The sequence below is a fragment of the Pogona vitticeps genome, chromosome 2, assembly GCF_051106095.1.
Source record: "Pogona vitticeps strain Pit_001003342236 chromosome 2, PviZW2.1, whole genome shotgun sequence".
Classification (NCBI taxonomy): Eukaryota; Metazoa; Chordata; class Lepidosauria; order Squamata; family Agamidae; genus Pogona; species Pogona vitticeps.
The window spans coordinates 74,179,050-74,200,796 of NC_135784.1; the positions used below are offsets into that span (position 1 = coordinate 74,179,050).

At 40.0% G+C, this 21,747-nt stretch overlaps 1 protein-coding gene across 40 annotated transcripts in view; it reads right to left on the reverse strand.

The window, feature by feature from the left end:
• ATP2B2 (ATPase plasma membrane Ca2+ transporting 2) overlaps nucleotides 1-21,747 on the reverse strand; it is a 522,267-nt gene that overhangs the window by 15,236 nt on the left and 485,284 nt on the right. For 34 of the 40 annotated variants that reach the window (XM_078385427.1, XM_078385423.1, XM_078385436.1 and 31 more), the window contains 5 exons: nucleotides 20,474-20,665; nucleotides 14,073-14,286; nucleotides 10,609-10,820; nucleotides 8,024-8,131; nucleotides 6,464-6,646 (listed from right to left, as the gene is read on the reverse strand). In XM_078385427.1, coding sequence (XP_078241553.1) covers nucleotides 6,464-6,646; nucleotides 8,024-8,131; nucleotides 10,609-10,820; nucleotides 14,073-14,286; nucleotides 20,474-20,665 — 909 coding nt within the window. Of the gene's footprint in view, nucleotides 1-4,885; nucleotides 4,935-6,463; nucleotides 6,647-8,023; nucleotides 8,132-10,608; nucleotides 10,821-14,072; nucleotides 14,287-20,473; nucleotides 20,666-21,747 lie in introns of all 40 variants that reach the window. The other 6 variants (XR_013541723.1, XR_013541722.1, XR_002301733.3 and 3 more) reach the window with 1 other exon arrangement.

Below are 21,747 nucleotides of genomic sequence, written 5' to 3' on the forward strand. Positions count from 1 at the left end.
CTTTGCAATGGACTTTTGGCCATCGCTGGAGCGATCGCTTAGCGATGTTCCTTATGGCTAAAATTCGCTTTGCGATGATCGTGGGGAAGCGATCATGGCAAAGCAAACTTTTTTAAACAGCTGATTGGCGGTTCCAAAATGGCCGCTGCAAAAACAAAATGGCCACCACTGTTTTGCCTCGCTTTAGAGGCGCCCAAAATGTCTGCCGCTATGGAGGAATTTCACTTTAAGGTAAGTTTTTAGCCCATAGGAACGCATTGAACACGTTTTAATACGTTCCTATGGGCTTTTTAATATCGCTTAGTGATTAAATCACTTAGCAATGTTTTTTCCGGAACGGATTAACATCGCTAAGTGAGGCACCACTGTATTCTGCTACTATATGTCATGGTGAATTATGGGTATTGTTTATGAACTAAATGGAAAATGTATTATTTCTTTGGAAAATAGGAAAGAAGATAAGTAAGTACTGTACACAGGATATATGCAGAACAAAAAAGAAAGGAAGTACCCAAACTGGAAATCTATGCAGGCACATCCACACATCAGAAGACCATGTTTTTCTGTAATATTTGATCTGTGCCATTATCTAACCTTTCTGCTGTCCATAATTTTATTAAAAATTGTCACATCCATATGGTCACAATATTTGCCACATAAACAGGAAATGTGGAGTGAAAACACGGAGTGGACAAATGAAAGCCAAGAGATTCAGGATTAACTTTACAAATTGGGGGTGGACAGCACATGGGACCAAAGTCTGCATGTCCCACCTTTGCTGTTTTTGTCCCATGCCCAGGTCCTTGCTGACCTTTTACTTTGAATATGCCACCCAATACAGTGATGCCTTGACTTATGAACGCCTCAACCTATGAACATTTTAACTTACGAACAGCTCGGTTCGCAAAATTTTGCTTTGACTTGTGAACGGAGCTTTGACATACGAACAAAAAAAGGCAGGGAAAAAGGGCGGGAAATTCAAATGGCAAATGGCCTCCCAGCCGAGCTCCAGCTCCCGACACTGGGTCCATCCCCGCTGCTCGCCTTTTTGTTGTTGTTCCGAGAGGCCTCCTGCGCTTCCACCTCCGCTGCCATGAGGTCTCCAGGAGGCCTCCTGGACTTCCACAGCCACTTTCCCTTACTTTTCCACTTTCCCTCCACCCGGGGCTCCCTGCTATCCGAGCGCTCCCTCCCGACGAGGGTATGTGCCCACCGTGCCCTGCACCAACATGAGTGTGCAACCAGAGACCAGGAAGACCTGGATGCTGGCAAAACACCAGGCCTTCTTCTTCTTCTTGGAGTGCAGCACCTCGTTACCCTGAAGCAAACCTGAGCTGCCATTGTCTCCTCCTCTTCCTCCCGAGAAGCCGTGCATCCTCCACCACAGCTGGTCTGGCTCACCCCTGCCTGCCCTGCTTCATCCACCCTGACCTGCCAGGGCTCCACCGCCGGGGTCAGTCATGCTTGCAATGGTGACGGCACCCAGGGTGATGCCAACACCGCCGGCTGTGAGCTCTTGCCTCAGCTTGGGCGGGTTCCTCCCACCGTTCCTCTGCCTGCCCGTGCTCCCTCTCTCTCCTCCCCTCCTGCTCCCTCTCCACCGCCGCTGCTGCTTCCATCTCGCCGGGAGCAACACTCCCGTTTGGCCCAACCTGCAGCTGGGGCAGAGCCAGAAGGATGCTTGCCGTGGCCTGAAAGGGGCACGAGTCTGTTTGTGTAGGAGTACTTTCTCCCTCCTCCTCCTGAATTTGGGGAGCTGTGGCCTCCGCGGAGGCTGGACCAAAAGCAGGCATGATGCTGCCCCATGAGATTGGGCAGCACTCTGCCCCAACTCAGATGACCCCCCCCAAGTGAGATGTTGGGAACATTTTTGCAAGGGGGCAGCAGGGGTGTTCCACCCTCCTCGACTCCTCAGCCCAGAAGTGAAATGGAGGACAGGAGGTGACATGGAATTAACACCTGCCTCACTTTCACTGTGTTTATGTGAATGCAGCCTTGCCTGCTTAGGAGGCTGAGAATGTTTTCTTTATTTGCTGCACTTCTTCTGCCACCTTTCTCCAGCACAGAAGGGAAGGCCTCCAGCTCTCCACTTACCCCCAGTTTGACACTGCCGTGTTTTCCGTCCCACCAACCATCATAGGCACCAGCCATCGATAGATGAAGCTCTGATGATGTGCCTTCCCCCCCCCCCCGCTGCCTCCCCCCCTCAAAATGAAAACTGTGGGCCAGGTCTGTCTCTAGGTCTGGCAGAGGTGGCATAATCTATATGAGGCCGCTGGGAGGGGTCATCCAGGGGTGTGGAGCTCGGTGTCATCAGTACGCTGATGATACTCAGCTCTACATCTCCTTTCCACCCACCGCAGGAGATGCCGTTCTGTCCCTTCAGCGCTGCCTGGGGACCGTACTGAAATGGATGCAGGAGAACGGGCTGAGGCTGAACCCGGACAAGACAGAGGTACTAAGGGTGGGTGTCCCCACAGTGGGGGGCTTGGGAAACTCCCTCTCCTTTGGGGGGGTGACCCTCCCTACCAAGGATGGGGTCCGCAGTTTGGGGATCCATCTGGACCCAGCAGTCACTATGGAATCCCAGGTGGCGTCTGTGGTCCGAACCTCCTTCTACCATCTTAGGCGGATAGATCAGCTGCGGTCCTATCTTGATGCTGGGGCCCTCACCACCTTGGTGCATGCGCTCGTAATCTCAAGATTAGACTACTCTAATGCGCTCTACGTGGGGCTGCCTTTGAGGCTGCTTCGGAAACTTCAGATGGTGCAGAATGCTGTGGCCAGACTCCTCAGTGATGTGAAAAAATACCAACACATTTCACCCACTCTGGCCACACTGCACTGGCTGCCCATCCGATTCCGCATCGACTTCAAAGTGCTGATGCTTACGTATAAAGCCCTAAATGGTTTAGGGCCTCGATACTTGGCGGAACACCTACTTCCACCAAGATCTACCCGTGTCACTCGTGCGAGCCAGGGAGTGAGGCTGAGGAGCCTAACGCCGAGGGAGGCCCAGAAAGAAAAGACAAGAAATCGGGCCTTCTCGGCAGTGGCTCCTCACCTCTGGAATAACCTTCCCCCTGATATTCGTGCGGCTCCCTCGCTGGGTATTTTTAAAAATCAACTAAAAACACTGATGTTTCGGCAGGCCAATCATTAATTTCCGATTTCCCCTCTCTTTCCTCTTCCTAGTCTCTCTCCCATCTTGCCCAAAGATTTTTCCTTTATATAAACTGTTTTTAATTATATTGTTATATTTTGTTGTAAGCCACCTAGAGTGGTCTTAATCGACTAGATAGGCGGGATATAAATAAAATTTTAAAAAATAATGGGGCTGGAGGTAACAAGTGCTTCTTCTTGACCAGGCTGGAAGCGAGCAGCGGGGACGGAGCCAGTGCCGGGAGCCGGAGCCCGGTTGGGAGGCCATTTGCATTTCCCTTTCCCCCTGCCTTTTTTGTTCGTAAGGAGGCCTCCCGGCAGTGGAAGTGGAAGCCCAGGAGGCTGAGGAGGCTTCAGACTGCTTCAGGTGCTGCTTTTTCCTTTTTAAAAAACTGTTCTGGGTGAGTTTTGAAGGGGTATGTTTCTGTACTGTGTTGTTTTCTTTTTGGATTTGTGGTTTGTTTGTTTGTTTGTTTGCAGTCTCAGTGTGGGACTTGCTCTGTTTATTTTTATTTTTATTTTGGTGTTTTTTTTTTAATGCTGGCACCGATTAATCCCATTCCCATGCATTTCAATGGGAAATGCTGATTTTACTTATAGACTAAGTTTGTAAGTCAAGGCACCACTATATGGCAACCACAAAACAAAAATCATTAAAAACAAGCACTTTTACTTTAAAATGGGACACATAGTCTCCACAAGCCTTGTTTTCAAGGAAGTAGAAGTGTTTACTCCTTGAGGTGGGAGGCGGTCAATGAAGCTACTCAATTTCAGCAGTGCAGCAAAGGAATATGTGTGAGTTGTATATTACATATACCTGCAGCCCCAGAGAATGAAAGGGCATGAGCTTCACCTCCATCTTCTGTTCCAAGGTAAACAGGAGTGGAGCACAGACACCAAATTCTCCTTGAAGTTCCACAGAGTATCATTATTCTGCTTGGGAACTAGAACATTCAGAATTTACCTTCTTCATCCCATCTTCTCTCACAGTAGTGAAACAGGTGAGAGAATAAGTATCCAGTTATTTGAACTTTTTCTTTAAAAATGAATTTATAAAGTATTTTTAAAGAAAGAAACAAAACAGTTTCAAGAGACATTCTTCCTTCTTTACCACATATTCAGAACTATGTAAGACACTGGAGGTTTTCTTTAAATCCTCAATTCCTAAGGATGCTAGACTTCTTAATCTCTCATTAGTCCTTCATTTCCTGCATAATGCAGAAGCCTGTGAATACGCTTGGATGTCCTGCTGATCAGCAATATTGCCAAGGGTACCACAGTATTGCCAACGGTATCACATGCAGAGTCTAACAGCCATTCTTACACTAATCTGATCTTCTCAAACAATGGATACAGTGAAACTGCTCTTCAAATCCTTTCTGAACGAATTGCTTGTAGAAGTCAACCAAGCACAAAATGGAGAGAACACAAAGGGGAAGGGAGTAGTACATCACAGTAACTGTAATGGTAGGGGACATACCAACAACTCCTACCACATTATGTCTACATCTAAGTTGAAAGGAAACTGAAGAATGATGGTTAGCAAGAAAAGAATGATGGTTAGCAAAGAAATAATTATCGTTTATTTCAGTTTAATTAGTGAATAGCAAGAAAATTTTTTCCATGGATCATGAAGCTAAAAGTCTACAGAAGAACTAAAGGGTATTTCTCAATCTACAAGGAAAGCTGAGAGCAGAATTTGCTCTTTGTTGTTTACACTCACCACAACCAGAAAGACATCCTGACAGAAATGTCAACAGACAACACTCCTCCTACAGTTACCAGGAAGAAAATAATTCACATTTAGATGGTAACTCAGGGCTGATAATAGCCCTCAAGTTGGACACTCAGTTAAAGAACATTTTCTGTTGGAAAGTGTTTCTAAATCACTATTCCTTTCAAAACCAGTAGATCCTCATTTAATTACTTACCAAGGAACATTGTAAATTTATCCAGTTATATGGCCTAACTTCTCATCCACTCCAATCCAATATTTCCTCTCATGTTTTATTTTCTGCTTTAAATTAAAACATTTAAAATAATCAAAAGGCTCAGGAGGAATGTTCTCCTGTGCCAATTATCTTTCTTTAAAAAAATTGCTTACTTTAGAAAATGAGACTTTTAATGGAATCAACTTGTTTCTTAAAACTAATTATAAAAATAAGACTTCTGGGATGAATTATTGAATCCAAAAAGTGTCTTGATCTTAAAAAGAAATATTTACATTTTTTTCATTCATTCTCTGCATTATGAAAAATACAGCGTTTCAAACCTGTCACTAAAATAGCCTCATCAGAAAGCATTCTTATTAAGATCACACTTTATTGCAAGGACAAACATTCCTATTCAGGGGTGGTGGTGGAGGAGAGTAATGTTTTAAACAAACATTTACATCTGAAAATCCTGTTTATAATAGATTTTGTTGTGAATTTTAATGAATTACTCTCCATAGTTTTCAGCTGCCTATTCACATATAAAAGATAAATAATTCTTCCTCATGTGTTGCTAAAACAATTAAAACAAAACCTCAGAGATTAAAATAAGTGCAACAATGCAACTGTATTTGATAAATGTTTCTTAGCCTTTAAAATGCAAACCTTTTAGTGACAGGATAAGGAAAGAGGTTAAACCCATTCAAGGTTGATTGTAGAATCTCCTCCCCACACTCACAATCAATATTTGACAGTGAACAAATGCTGTCTATTTTTTTTTTAAAAAAATCAACAACTTGTAGATGCATTATATGAAAGAAAATTTTCATGTAAAATAGATTTTAGAAACACCTGTATGGGAAACACTAACAGAATATTGTTTTTATTTTTAAGATACATCGTAAGAAAATATAAGATGTTTCACTTCCAGGAAAATGAACATTCACAGCTCTAACTTCATATTAATAGATTCTATATATCTGTATAGATTCTATACAAACCGTACATTCATTTACCATTTCATTAATGCATATTTTTCCCACTTGAACATCAAGCAGACATTCGATCCTTCCTTTACACTTTTTATTTGTTCTACCCAAGCCCAAGGAGTTTGATAGAAGCTCTGATTCACAGGTGGAGATTTGCAGAAGCAAGAATGACCCTTATCACTTCATCAGCGGGGAATCCTCCACATTTGATTGTGCAGAGCATTCCCTGACAAGGAAACCTGAGCAGAACCTGCTTATATCGCAGCCTCCCAGAAGGCTGAATGATGCTTATGGCTAGACATGATATTATTAGGTCTAAATACAAAGCTAATTTCTGGAGAAAGTTAGCCAATATAAACCCAATCTTTCAGGATAACTAACCTGGGTTTGGATTCTGTTAAGCCCTCTGAACCAGAGGATTTGTCCTCGCCGAAGTTCTCTCTCCGCATGGTCAATCTCTTCTACGTCTTCATTCATCTCCTCTTCCGGTACCTCCTCTTTTAATGTGAGCCCTCCTGCTTCCTTTAAAAATTTTAACCTACTTGTTGGGATGGTTGCAATGACCTGAAAAGATTTGTTTAGAACTATCATAATGAAGACTATCTGTAGACAGAATATGAAAACCCTGTCTATATTATACAAAGAAAGCAGCAGGTTTAATGAAGACAATGAAGCACAAAGAGAAGAACTTTTCTTGATTCTGGGCAAGCCCTAATACCCGGTTTGCCAAAGGCACTTCAGTGGTCACTTGGGGGAAAAGGATATTAGACCAGAGCTTAGATCTGCTCTGGCAGGTCTATTCTTAAGCTTTCCACTCAAAATTAAGCTACACTTCAGTTTCTCTGAAGTCCATCTCCTAATCAATGTTACATGTCCTATCCATATTCTTCAATTGCAGCAAAGATGGGCATAGTATATGCAGCACCTCCAAGGCTCTTTTTGTATACCCCTGCCTTCCTCTGGTACCCCATTTTTTATGGCAAAAAAAGAGTCAGCCACCATTTCTGCAAGCCCTTACGAATGATGATTTGTCCTTTGAATATGCTGTTGCTTTTCCAGCTGCAAAATGCAACACACACAAAATCACACCTCTGTAAAAAAAACAGAGGTAGACTTCCACCTACTTACAGGTTCATTCTCTGTGCTTTTTTCAATCCATATAGCCCCAAGATGTCTCCAGAGTAGTAAACTGGCCCCTCAGATCCACCAAACCTGCCCACCCCAAACTACAGTCACCTGGACTAATGGAATTTCCTTTGAAGAATACAGGCGTTAGAAGTGAAAGGATAGTATTTGAGGCCAGATAATGGTCCATTTCAATGAGTAGGGGAAAGGTTCAATAGAATTTCAAGTGGCGTGGGATGAAAAAAAACATAAGTGCCTTAGAACGTGCCTTTTAAGGGCAACATTTAGAAACATGTGAAATCCATAGGCCTCTACTTTTGAACTTGGGCCCATTTGCTTTGAAGTGTTATATCTTAATTACCCATGTTTTAATGACAAGCTAGCTTCTGTACTTCCATTGAAACTTATACCCACCACCCTTTTCTGGAAAGGATTTCAGGATGCAGGATGGATATATTAGTCAACAGAGACTACTCTTTCAAATGGATCATTATAGATGTTTCAGAGCTACAAGTTTCATGTACTTTGGGTACCATGATGCTATGTGAAATCTAAAAAGTCTGTTCTCTGAATAGTTGCCTCTGGCACAAAAGCAGCCTAGAATTAATGACATGAATATAAATGAAATTCATATTTATTGGTTGTTATTTAGCAAATCAAATTTCTGCTCAAGCAGGGCTTACTTGTTATTATTATTATTTGCTGCTGGATGGGTCTACAGGGACAATTTGTTCAGGATTTGAACAATACATGAACAGAAGTAATTTAGAGACCTATTGTTACATTTGTAATGTCTATAAAATAAATAGTGCTTACCTGACCCCAGACAAGTTCACCCAATCCAATAAATACACACCACATCCATTGGTCAAGTTCCAAAGGCGAACAGCTAAAAGGTTTTCCACCAAACTGTACAATTACTATCTGCAAACAGTAAGGGGAGAAAAGCTAAAATATGCTAATTCTAATTAAACAGAAAGACATATCAGAGCAAAACATGTTCCGATGCTTTTCTTTGCTATCTTTCATTATTTTACTCTATGCCTCTTGCAGGAGAGTAACACATAAAAGATGGAGTGAATCATGATGAGATTAAATCATCTACATATACTGAATCTCAAACTAGCTATAACAGTTGGGATTAAATGTCATTGAAAGAAATAGTATCAGATAACTGAGCTATGCAGCTTAATAAAAAAATCCTGCTTTTAAGTGGATTTATGGCTAAATTGTGGCTAACATGTACATATGGATAGTTTCATATTTACTCTGAAATTCTGTTTACATATGCTGCATAAGGAACTCCTCAGAATTGGTGCCACATTGTACCCAGCTATTTTATTATTTTTATCTGTTGCTTTTGAATGGGCTGCAAATACTGCATTAACACTAAAACAATAAACATAATAAATAATTATGTGCTACCAAAGTTATAGTACTTGCTATTCCTAATAGATTCAATTATGGTTGCAGCTCAGAGAGTTAGACTCTAAATTCTATGCCAGATGGACAAGATATCAATTCAAGAAGTGAAGTGAGGATGGACTAAAAACAGACTGAGAGGTTGCCAGCAAGTTGAGAGCGATTCAAGAAATCTATTTTCCTGAAGAAACAGATTTAGAGGAACGTGTTGAAGTGATTGAAGAATATAGTGGTTATTCCTGACATAGGGAACAGCATGGTAAGAGGATGTGGGAAAGGAATGTAAAAAGGGTCAATGACTTTACATTTAAGAACCAACTTGTGAGAAAGGAGAGAAGGAAAAGCACTAACTAGGTCAATTCAGAGAATTGATAAAAGACAAAGGGGAGATGATAGAAGAGATACTTTCAGGACCAAGTTGCTGGAGGGATGCTTAATTTCTAAAGACCTTTGCAATGAGACCTGTCTCATTTTCAACATGGGGTAAGAAGGAGTGGGGATGAGATATTGAGAGAAAAAGATGAATAACACAAAAGGAAAGAGTTCCTTCAGCCCTCGAAAATTAGGAAAATATACACTATTATGTGGCCTTCATGTTGAAAAGTTTGGAGATTCGTCATCTAAGGAATAGAACAGAGATTTAAACCCTGTTGTTTAATGTAGCAAGTCACAACTAGAGTAGACCCACTGAATCAGAGTGCACCTGGTGAGTCAACTCTTCCACAAGTTCCACAGATTCACTAGGGCTACTCTAATTACAAATTAATGTGTTAAGCAACAGGATCTGAGCCTGAGTAATCCAAGTGGGTGGATAGTGTGAAGTGTGATCTCCTAGGTTTGGGCCATGAGAAGCTTCCCGGTGTTTCTACCATTTTCCCTAATGTACTTGACCCCATGTTTTTTTCTAACCTGAGTAGCAGCAGCAAATTTGTCACCAACCGCCATCTAAGTTGCCCAACCCTATTGTACAGAATAAGAAACCGAGCAAGATGATCTTTACTTTCTCAATAGCATAGAAGAAAACCATACACATGCTAAATGTCAATCACTTCTAAAGGAGTGAACTATAATAGCACCAGGACCAGCATAACTTTAAGAATCCTACATTAATTGTGACAGATTCGTTAGATTTAATCACTATTTCCTGTAATATTATTGATTGCTTGTTAGTTTTCATTTAGCAAAACATGCTAACATTAAACAAACCCTATCCATGGCATCATTTTTCCATCCTCAGAGTCTGTCTAAACAGTTCAGCTTCTTGAAGCAAGACTGTTATCTTCTTCACATACTGATGTTAAGGCAGAAACAACTCTACTGAATTAGCCTCTCATTTAATCTAAGGTAGGTTGTTGCAGAAATATTGGTTTTCCTATCTCAAGAGAGCAGAGCATCCAAGATTGGCTGTGAAATGGGAGGTATGAGATCTCTATAAAAGATTTGCTGAAAAACATTTTCTTTACTGAATAAAGTCTGTCATCACAAGATTTATCACATACCAAGCTTACTTATTAATATACTTTTGTACTGTGCTATGGAAAAAAATAACTAGACATGTCTCACAGCTGTTAGAACAGTGACAAGAATTTCAAAAGGAATACTATATTCCAGTATTTTTGTTTCTTCTCATCGTCATTCACCTAATGCAACTCTTGGGTTTTAGAAGAGTAAAGTGAAACTGTCTCCCTAAGACAAAGACATGAAAAAAAGAGCCATATGAAAAGAAGCCCCAGAAGAGAAGGCAACATATTGGAGGGGAAAAATAAGGATCAAGTTGAGATAATTGGAGTGGATGGGGGAACCAATAAAAGAATTAAAATCAATCACCTGCCTTAATGGTGGATAAATGCAATATTTATTTATTATTAACACCACAATACCTTTGCTTATTCAAAAGACTGGGAACAAGGAGATGGAAGAAACATTACGGTTGAACGTGCAAGCAATATTTTGTTGTATTACCACTATATAATGATTACCTGAACAGCAAATGTGCCCAGTACGATAGTGCAAAATATAGGGTTTCTAAAGATGCCATCAAAAACATTCCTTTCACCATGAATTTTGCGTGCGTTGATTTCATTGAACAGCTGCATCATGACAAATGTATTGAAGATGATGGTATAGTGCTCAGAAGGTGGAGAGTGGAGCGGTGCATTCCTGCCACTGTCAATCTTGAACATCTTTTCACCTGATTACAAGGAGGAAACAGAAGACCAATAACAGTTAAAAACAAGCAGCACAACAAATCAGGGTTCAGTTCATCGAACCTCTAGAAACATAATTGATTTCCAGATCACAATCACATCACCAAGATTACTTCTTATTATGATAGTTATGATGATGATAATCTGCACCACAGCAGCAGCAACAAAAGCAACCATAAATGCCAAATGGTGAAGTCCAGGATCTACAAGCTATAAAGGCCATTTCTTTGACACCCAGGGCCAATGAAACATTCTAAATGCAATGGATGATTGAAATAGCTCTGTCAAAAGGGATAGTCCAGATTGTGTAAGTACTAGGGACTCATTATGGAGCAAGTGACGCTTGAAAATGTATGACAGGTTCCACCTAAGCTGTTATACAAGCAGACTGCTAGTTATTAATATTTCAAGGGCTACAGATTTATTCATTGATTTTATATTTTAAAAATGGGACTTCTGTTCTCTCCCATTCTATTAAAAGGAAATAGAAAGGGAGAGGGAAAAAATATTTAATTGTTATTTAAATCCATAAAAAAGTGCTCCACATAGTGAAATCTTAAAACCTGGGGATGTGGAATAAATTTGCAGAAGATTTAGGCTAAAGAAAAGGGAGCATTTTTTCATACAACACACGCTTTATGGAATGCACTGCAACAAGATGGGTTTATGACTATGAGCTTAGGGATCATCCCAGCTCTTGAAATATAAATGTAAGAGTAGCTATTTGCCACGGCATTACCACATCTCTGTGTCTCTGAGGTAGTATGCCTCTGATGTCTAGCTAGCAGGAGGCATGCCAGAAACAACAGTGTGCCTTCAAACCCTTCTTGTCCGAACAACAGCTACAGATGGTTGTGTGGAGTATCTCTCAGATCCTGCATTAAGCTGGGAGGGAGGATAGATCACCTGCAGGGATCCTTATGATCCTGAGTCCCTGAGCTTATTAGAGTAAGAATGTGGACACAGCCAACATAAATGCATCCTCTGCTAAATATCTCCCACTGTTTCTGTCACATTTTCAGCTCAAGATAGCATCAGTATGGTAAAGGCAGATGCTGCTGTTTAGTCCATGTTCAGGAGTTTCCCAGAAAAAAAGAAGAAGAAAGTTTAAGGAAACATAATACAGTTTAGCCAGCATTACAAGTCAGTTTAGGGTGATGTGAGCGTTGCTGCCTTCATCTCTAGGGGAATGAGTGGCCTAGGAGTCTCCTGCCAATAATTCCATTGCCTCCATTATATAAGGTGCTTTTGAACTGTGACCTTCGGTCTAGATGGGCGGGGTATAAATCTAATAAAATAAATAAATAAATGTTCACACTGGGTCCCTGTCCCCACCCTCCAGAACCCCAAGGGACCCAGTTCCTGGTACTTGTCCCTTGGCAGTAGTCTGCTCAGTACCTTCCTCAGTTTCTGTGACAGAGGCCAGTGAAGACTTGCACCCCTACCTGTATGGGAAATGCCTAGTAACAGTGATTTGTGCATTGGTAATCTCAAAAATAGGCTACTGTAATGTTCTCTGTGTAGGGCTGGCCTTGAAAACAGTATGGAAACTTCAGCAGCTCCAAAATGCAGCAGCCAGACTGTTTTCTGGGATTAGAAAATTTGATATCCCTAGTCTTTGCTCACCTTGATTGGCTTCTTGTCAGTTTTAGTACTCAATTCAAGGTGTTATGACCGATAAAGACCTTAACAGTTTGGGACCTCTATACTAACTGGAACGTCTTTGAATTCAACCACCCATATCACCCGCTCTGCTCAATTTTTGATGTTAAAAGTACCTGAGTGAGGGGTGAAAACAAGGGATTGGGCCTTCTCAGTGGTGGCACTCAATCTTTGAAACACGTTTCAATTGGGGTACATGAGTCACCTTCCCTTCTGACATTCAGGAAATTAATGAAGTTAGAATTATATCAGTTGCTGTACAGCATACCTTTATGGATAAAGGCCTGGGATCATTCCCTAGAGCAAATTCAATCTATGTTCCTGTGGAAAATCCTGGAAGCACCAACTTTTGTGCCATATGCGGCCCTCTGTTTAGAGACAGGCCAAAATATGGTAGCAACTCAGACATGACTGAGATCAATCAAACATTGGTTGAAGATCCATTATAATTTCAAAGAGGGCAGTTTTTACACTAAATTTTCTGAGAACCAACCTTCACTAGAGAGCTTGCCTATATTGAAAAGAAAATCTCGCTAATAAGCCAGTCAGTAGAATCACTTGGCCCCCTGCCCCACAAGGAAGCATTTCAGCTGATTAAACACAGGATATTAGATATCAAATTCAAGAATTTCCCTTTGTTGTTTAGTCGTTGAGTCATGTCCGACTTTTTGTGACCCCATGGACCAGAGCACGCCAGGCCTTCCTGTCTTCCACTGCCTCCCGGAGTTTGGTCAAATTCATGTTGGTCACTTCGATGACACTGTCCAACCATCTCATCCTCTGTCTTCCATTTCTCCTCTTGCCGTCACAGGTTTAAGGATCTTCTGATGTAATCATTGGGTTAATTATTACAATAAAAGTTTTAATTATTATTATCATTAAGTAGATGGGATTGGGTGGAGAGGGTGCCTTGCAGCATAAATAGCAAAACTACACTGAATCTGAACAAACTTCGATATTGTATCAGAAAGCTGCAATCAAGCTTTACTGAATGTAGTTTATGACTAGGAGTTTTGTGTATGCCAATAAAGGTTTTGATTGATTGATGATTATATAACGCTGCCTTTAATAAGGTATCCCTGGATGCAGCTGATATTAATTTTAATGTTTTTCTTTCCCATGCTTTCTTTTTACATTAATTTTAGATCTAGATCAGTGAACTGCCATATTGATTGTACGTTTTATGATAGCTGTGGGATTCTGAGTTTCATTTGTATACTTCCCAGAGTAGTGCATTCACTAAAATGGTGGCATAAAAATCAAATAAATAAATAAATAAAGAGAGAGAGAGAGAGAGAGAGAGAGAGAGGGACAGGGGGAGAGAGAGAGAGAGAGAGAGAGAGAGAGAGAGAGAGAGAGAGAGACCAGTCCCAGACCAGGCTTGGAGCCCTGTAAGAGAGTTGGTACAGGCAGCTGGCTGTAAGCAAGGCTTGTCCTCTTCGCTCTTTGTAGTGCTTTCTCCTTCTCTCCCAGTGGCACTTGCATCACCAGCACCTCAGCTGCATCCTGGACTTTCAGAAGCTGCCCACCTGAGCTGTAAGTGCTGAGCAGGAAAAATGGTTAATGGAGCTTACCAACAAAAAGCAGGGTGAAAATGAGCGTGAGCTGGTACACTGCATGGCCCAGAATGTTCTTCATCATAGTACGTGAGATAAGAGGCTTGTTTCTGCCATATGGTTTCCTTAGCAGGAGGGACTCTGTGGGTGGTTCCGTCGCCAAAGCAAGTGAGGCAAAAGTGTCCATAATCAAATTGACCCATAGCATCTGTACAGCTTTTAAAGGAGAGTCCTAAAGAGAGATAATCATGGGGAGGGGGGGGGAAGAAAAAATGTATCTCCACAATAGTCTTATCTATTTATTGTTCGTAATCTTCCCTTGTAGGAGTGCCTCACCATTCTAATTTTTGTCATATAGCTCCCTCAAAGCCTTGTGAGGTAAGTTACATTGAAGAAATGATGCAAACAAGACAGGCTTCAATAGTAATCAAATGTCTGAGTCTTGGCGCCCAACACCCAAAACCAATTTCCTTACAGACACAAAGTTTATTGTGCTATTGCAAGAGAATCAAGGATAACCCCATGTTTCAAACATGATGGGCTCACGACCCGAAGCATAAGAAGTGTGATAATAGGAAATCCTAAAATGAGGACAGAATCACAGAGATAGCAAACTTTGAAAGGGCATAAGGAAACAAAATTTTAATTTGGGAGTGAATGGAACGTTGAATGTTGGGGATATTGAAAAGCAAAATTTCTCATTCCAGGTCATGTGGAAGGAAGTAAAATGTGTGGGTTCACACCTTTGTTTTCTCTCCAAAAGCAAAGGGCTGTGAAATTTGCAACCCTAGTTAAGATATTACACTTATTTTCTAATCTTTGTTGGGTACTCATTTTAAATATGGCATAATAATGGGCCACTAGAAGGAGCTATTTGCTCATTGAATCTGGTAAGGATACAGTCACTGTAAAAGTCTGCTTCAAAACAAGACGTTTAAAAAACAAGCTAATTAGTATCTCAAGAGAGAAAGTGAATCACAATTAAATATGTTTTATTAAATTGTGGCTTGGATAATGATCCTTTCCCAGTATCATTCCTCACTAGGAGCTATAATGACTTATGTGGAAACTAGTGTTATGAACTATTGCGAGGCATAAAATAGAATTTTGTTTTAATTAACTGAAGCAGGGAATTTAAGTTTTTTAATGTTATAATCAGAATGGTGCTGCTATATGTGGAAAAATAGCTTGTGGTCATATCCTTTATAAACCCTGGAACATTCAATTGAACTTCCTCTGGTACATATGTACAGGGGAGACAGACATAGATCTACCTGCAGTAATACCATTTTCACAGGACCCATGATCAAGGTCCTGTTACAATATATAGCTTGCATTTGGGGTGATGTAGAAACAACTCCAGCTCTGGAACTGTTCCCGTTAAAGTAGCATCTATTGCAGCCTAATTCTGCTCTCATTTGATGCCAACTACCCCAATTTTCTTCATAGTCAAGAAGCTCAGTAAGAGCAGGCTGATCACCCTTGTGACAACTCACTTTGATTCCCAGAAGTGAAGTTCAAATTACTTGCATTGATCAAGAGGCTCTAGACATCTAGCAGATGTGTAGAGACGTGAGCAATTTGTGTGCTTGTGAAATCTGCTTAACAGCAATGTAGGCCAGAAATTATGAAATTTAGAGTACAACAGATTAATTGTTATGGTTTCCTCTAACTTAGGTGCTGAGAGGCAAACACCTAAGAATGAAAGCTAGGATCTGTGAAGAGAGGCGGATTGCCCGAAGATGCTTAGAGGTTGGAATGTGGCCTGTGCAACTCATTCATTGTCAGGCAGGGGCCAAATTCCTTTACTTCTTGAGTAAGCAACTTAACAAGAGTACAGTCTTTCAAAGACATCACGTATGTGCACCTGGAGAGGAGAGAGGTGAAGGAATTTTTATATGCAGTCACCAAAACAGGATTTCCTCAAACAATAAGAAATTATTGCCTGAAGTGTACAACTTGTGCTGTGCTCTCCCTCCTTGCCATCTAAATATGTACCCGTAGCTATTTTTAAGAACCCCGTGTAGTGCTCGTGTCCCCAAGAGAACTCTGGTATATAATGAAAAACAAGTTCCTCACTTTGCTCCATCCTATGAATTACACAGGTGTAATTGGCAGCCGTCTCTTTTGGCAGCAGTACCTTCACGTTCTTTCACAATGCCAATCACTCCGTGTTGCTAAGGTGCCTCTAATAATTATCTATCATCTACTGCGCTGCACAGTTCAGTCAAGTGTAAAAGCTCATTCTAAGCCCCAGCCTGAGCATTAAACACACATTAGTTTTGGCACTTGGTGGAATGAAATTTCCACTGCAGCTCTTTTTATTTCTTATTAGTTCCTTGGAAGCAAAGGAATGCTTTAGAAAATGTATATGGGTTTAATCTCCTACTAAAGATGTGAGTCTGTTGGCCACACTGCACAACAGCAGAGACATGGGCTTAAAGTGCTTAGTGACAGGCGGTCTGAGAGGGGTTTTTAAATGGATTGTTGTGCTCTGTGGCTTTTAAATGTGTTTTGAGTGTTGCTTTTGTTTACTGATTTTAATAAAATGTTTGTTTAATTCCTTTTTAATATTTGTGTACTTACTGTTTTTAGCTTTTAAACATTGTCTTTTTAATAAAGTAAGCCACCTTGGGTCCTTTTGAGGAGTAAGGCATGTTAAAAATATTTTAAATAAATAAATAAATGTTCAGAGATATCCCTCACCTCCCACTAAACAGTAGGGAAACATTTTAGTTGTTCAGTGAACTTCTTTCTTTGACTTTCAAGGAAATACTTGACACCTCAAGCCACCAAAAAACAATGTTTGATTAACAAGCTCCTAATTTTGGAATATGCTAATAATGATTTACACAATGGTTCCTTGTTACAAAGGAATCCTAGCATATTCTGTGTGAAAAGTTTCTGTAAGCTTTCTCTTGTAAGAGGCATGTGAATTAAAACAAAAAACAAAACAACAGCAACAACAACAAAACACCACAGGCATGCCAAAATGTCATTCCAGACACATTTTATATTGAGATTATTATTATAGTTGATTATATATATAATCTGCTCTACTTGAAAGGTGCCAACTGCAGTGGCATCTGATGCCAACTACCCTGTGGCTAAAATCCTGTTTTGCCACTACAGGTATGTAACATGGGACTGTGGAAATGGTACTGATAATAACACTAAGGCTGAATTTATTTTCATGAAATGGTTTTGTATGCATCAATTGCAGCTAGTTGTTTTGTGAATTATGCAGTCAAACTGTGCAATTCAGCTTGCCTGGTTGTAACACCTGGCATATTTATGCAATGTTTGGATATTTTTAAATATATATAATTTAAAATATACAACCAGGCAGGCTGAATTGCACAATTTGACTGCATAATTCACAAAGCAACTAGCATACAAAACCATTTCATGAAAATAAATTAAGCCTTAGTGTTATTATCAGTACCATTTCCACAGTTCCATGTTACATACCTGTAGTGGCAAAACAGGATTTTAGCCACAGAGTGATTAAGAACAATGTTATAAAATCACAAAATAAAACAGTGGGATTTATGCGCATTTATCTGACAATGGAATCCCAACAAGAGAACACAAATACACGGCTACAGAGAACACTACTGCAGTAAAAGGTTTATAATTCACATAGCTCTATGAATTATAATTCAACAGCCTCACAATTTCATTTTATATAGTTTAAATTATTTGGATTGTTCATTTTAGATATTAGTTGAACCAGGATATCAGAACAATTGTATGTTATTCTCAGACATTGCTAGTGGTCTTTGTAGGATGGGTGCCTACTCAGGGTGAAGTGCTTCTGCCTCCCCCCCCCGCAACACCAGGCAACTGGATTCTTATGGTTATTCTGCTTGTTGTAGATGTTCCCAATTTTCATGTAATCACTGAAAGTCATAAAATCATCCAATTTATCTACAAATTATCTGGGTGATTTTCTGCAGTGATGATGCTTTATAAAGATGGGATTTTGGGATATTCTTTCTCCAAGGTGCATCACATTCAGGTATTTGCAAGATGCCTGTAAAGTGTGTAGAACCCACAAAATAAAGAGTTATGGTGTCTGTGGTTCAGAAAATCCAGAAATTCCATCTCTAATGCCTTACAATGTTTTAAAAGAAGCAATTCATTCACACTGCCCATTTAAGCCCACGTAGAAGGCACAGCTGAACATGCAGGGACCCTGTACAATTGACAGAAGATTCCCACTCCTTAATTCCTTTCTCAGTTGCTTTGCTAGCTTTTTGAGCTTTTCCTCTTATTTGGATGATGTCTTTCCCATCAGTGATTATATTATAGCTGCAGTGCTGAGGGCAATGGCTTACATTTTTTTACTTCTGGCAGAGCTGAGGCCCATGAAGAAATAAAGAGTTATAACCTTTGAACACCTTGAAAAATTTAGAGGAGTAATTTGGGAGGAGTTTCACCTTATTGGCATCACATTTCAACTGGCCATATCATGATGACCAGGTAAACTTATTCTTTACAGGATACCTAATGATTTATTCATGGTTTTGTTCAGAGAGGCTGAATTTTCCTGTTGCTCCAGGGTGAAGAGTATGTGCTACGTGAATATCTGCACTGTGTCCAACCCTGCTTCTGGGAGGATGGCGACAGGCCCTGTTTTTTATCATCGTTCCATATTTAATGCATTTTGATACATAAAGTATAGTACTTTGCATGTACTATTTTTTATTTTTTTCCTAAAGAATACAGGAAATACAGTAAAAAAACAAAAATAATTGTAGGAAGCAGTTCCTTTAGAATGGAACGTTTCTATTCTAAGCAGCACGCTTTAACACAGCACTCACATTTTACTAGATAAGTATATATAAGCACAATTTGGTGCCTATTAGGCTGTTTTCAGGCAAATATTATGGCAGGTCCCAATGCCATCTTCTGTATTTAGACTAGTGGTGCTTTTTAACTGAGGGCTGTGCAAGCCTTCTGTCTAAAGGCACCCACAGATTACTAGATAATTGTACAGGATGTTTCTTAGGAATTTAAAGCAGCTAACTACTGCCCATACCAAAAATAACTCTGATATTTGTTGAAAGATTCCTTGATGCAACATCCTTTCCCCCGTGTTTCTGTATTTTAAAACGATCTCCTTTAACTGCATTGGTGCAAGACACAGTTAGTGCTATTACAGGTTGTTTATTATTATTATTATTATTATTATTATTATTATTATTATTATTATTATTATTATTATTATTATTATTATTATTATTATTATTATTACTACTACTACTACTACTACTACTACTACTACTACTACTACTACTACTACTACTACTACTACTACTACAATAATATGTCTGTCTGTCTGTCTGTCTGTCTGTCTGTATGTCTGTATGTATGTATGTATGTATCATCTAGTCTATTCCCACTTATGGTGATCCTTTTCAAAGGGTTTTAGTTATAAAATACTAAGACGTGGTTTACCATCTCCTTCTTCAGAGGGTTCCCTTGCCCAAGGCTACATAGGCTGTCTCTTCTCCTACAAGGCACAATGGGGAAACAAACTTCCAATCTCTAGCTCTACAGCTAGGTATCCAACTCACTGAGCTCTCCAGTCATCTACTGCAGATGAACCCATTGTTAACTGGGGATGATAATGGAAACAATTTATCTCACTTTTTCACTACACTATGCCTTTGTTGCAATCTCAATCCTATTAATCAACCCACCTTGACAGACTGATAGTTTTTGGTGCTGTCAAGTCCACATTCACATGTGGACCTTCTGAATAGGATCCTTTGACCAGGTACAATACACATACGTTTCCCCAATGCAGAGATCATGCCACCACTTGGCATCAGATTTCCTTCTCTTGCTGGAAGGATGGTGACAGGCCAATTAAAGCCAGCCTTGAGCTCATCTTAAGAAGCATACCTGGCAGACTTTTTCCATTATTTTTAGGATACATTTTTGTAATATCCACCGGAATTATCATGGTCTGAAGAAGTGGATTTGAACCACAAAAGTTCACACAATGTTTGATTTTTTTATATATTTTTTAAAGCAGTCTAATAAAGGTATCATCTTCTGCTACATTTGTATAGTGTAAGGACAAGACGGCTTTCTTCATTGTTTATTTTTTTCCAGTACTTTTAAGGATACCAGAAAAAGTCTCACTCTCCCTGCCCATACCATCAAAGAGACTACATGGACTCTTGACATCAATGAAGAAGCTGGACTGCAAATTGAGAAAAACACCTGCTCACACACTCACCAGGTTACATCCTTAATTTGGCTTTTATTGGCTTCTCCTGCCTGGTGAGTGAGCCAAATTTTATCCCAGCTTTCTGATGGGGATTGCTTCATTTCTCTGTTACTCTTTCCCCAACACCTCAGCCAGACAAGAACTTTATCCATTTAATTTCACATTTAAACCTTACCTGGGTAATGCAAGCTCCTGTGAAAGCAACAATCACGGCCACTACATTTACTGTGAGCTGGAACTGCAGGAATTTGGAAATACTGTCATAGACGTTACGGCCCCACATTACTGCTTTTACAATACTACTGAAGTTGTCATCTGTCAAGATGATATCTGAGGCTTCCTTTGCCACATCAGTGCCTGCAATGCCCTAAAAAATGTAGAAGAAATGTCAAGAATAAATTTCTAAAATGGGAGATAACACTTCTTCCAGAGATAGCAATTTCAAAATACCTTAACATGACTGTTGATACATAAACTGATAGTCAGGAACCAAAGAACCATGGTAATAATTTGAGAAAAGTTTTACTAATTTTCTTATGAAACTATGTCACACCTCATCTGTGAATATTCAAAGATTGCACAGATTACAAAATTAGACATGACAGAGTGGCAAAATGAGTGCACTGGTCATTCTGCAAAATATATATATATAACTTGCCAGCCTCCAAAAACCTGCGGGAGCATCAGGTAGAGAAGGTGTCAGAAAATGATGAAATCAAGATCTTGTGGGATTTCCGGATCCAAACTGATAGATCCTTTGAACATAACACACCAGACATAGTAGTAATAGAATGACAAAATGTCTGGATAACTGACATTGCAATTCCAGGGGATGTCAGAGATGAAAATAAAGAATTGGAAAAGCAAACAAAGTACACAGAGACCTGGCAATTGAAACATCTTGTTTGTGGATGAAACACACTTCAGTGGTCCCTGTAGACATCAGGGCTTTGGGAACAATATAAAGAGATTTCACACAGTATTATAAGCAGTTGTAGATCTCAGAAATAGCACCATCATAGTTACAAAAACAACAATATTAGGAACAGCATACATACTGAACTGATATTTAAGAGATACTTAGGTTTTTGGTTAATACTGCGATGAGATGGGTTTTTGAGTTAAAAACTTGTAAGGAATATGGGTTTTGTAATTAAGAAATGAGCAAGGGAGGTTCCATCTTGTTTCTCTGGATAAAGGATATGTATAATACTGACATGCTATATTTGCTAGTGCGAGCAGGGAGAATATTATTCTGAGAGCCTGAGAAGACTCGGTGTGATTAGATAGATGGGAATTGTTGTGACTCTTTGCTAAACCACAGTAACCCAAATAACATCTGTTGTGTATGGGAAAGAAGTCATGTGGTGCAACAGGACTGTTTGCCTAGTAACAGACTCTGATTGGATGACATCGTGGGAAGGCACGATAAGCCTTTGCCAGTTACTC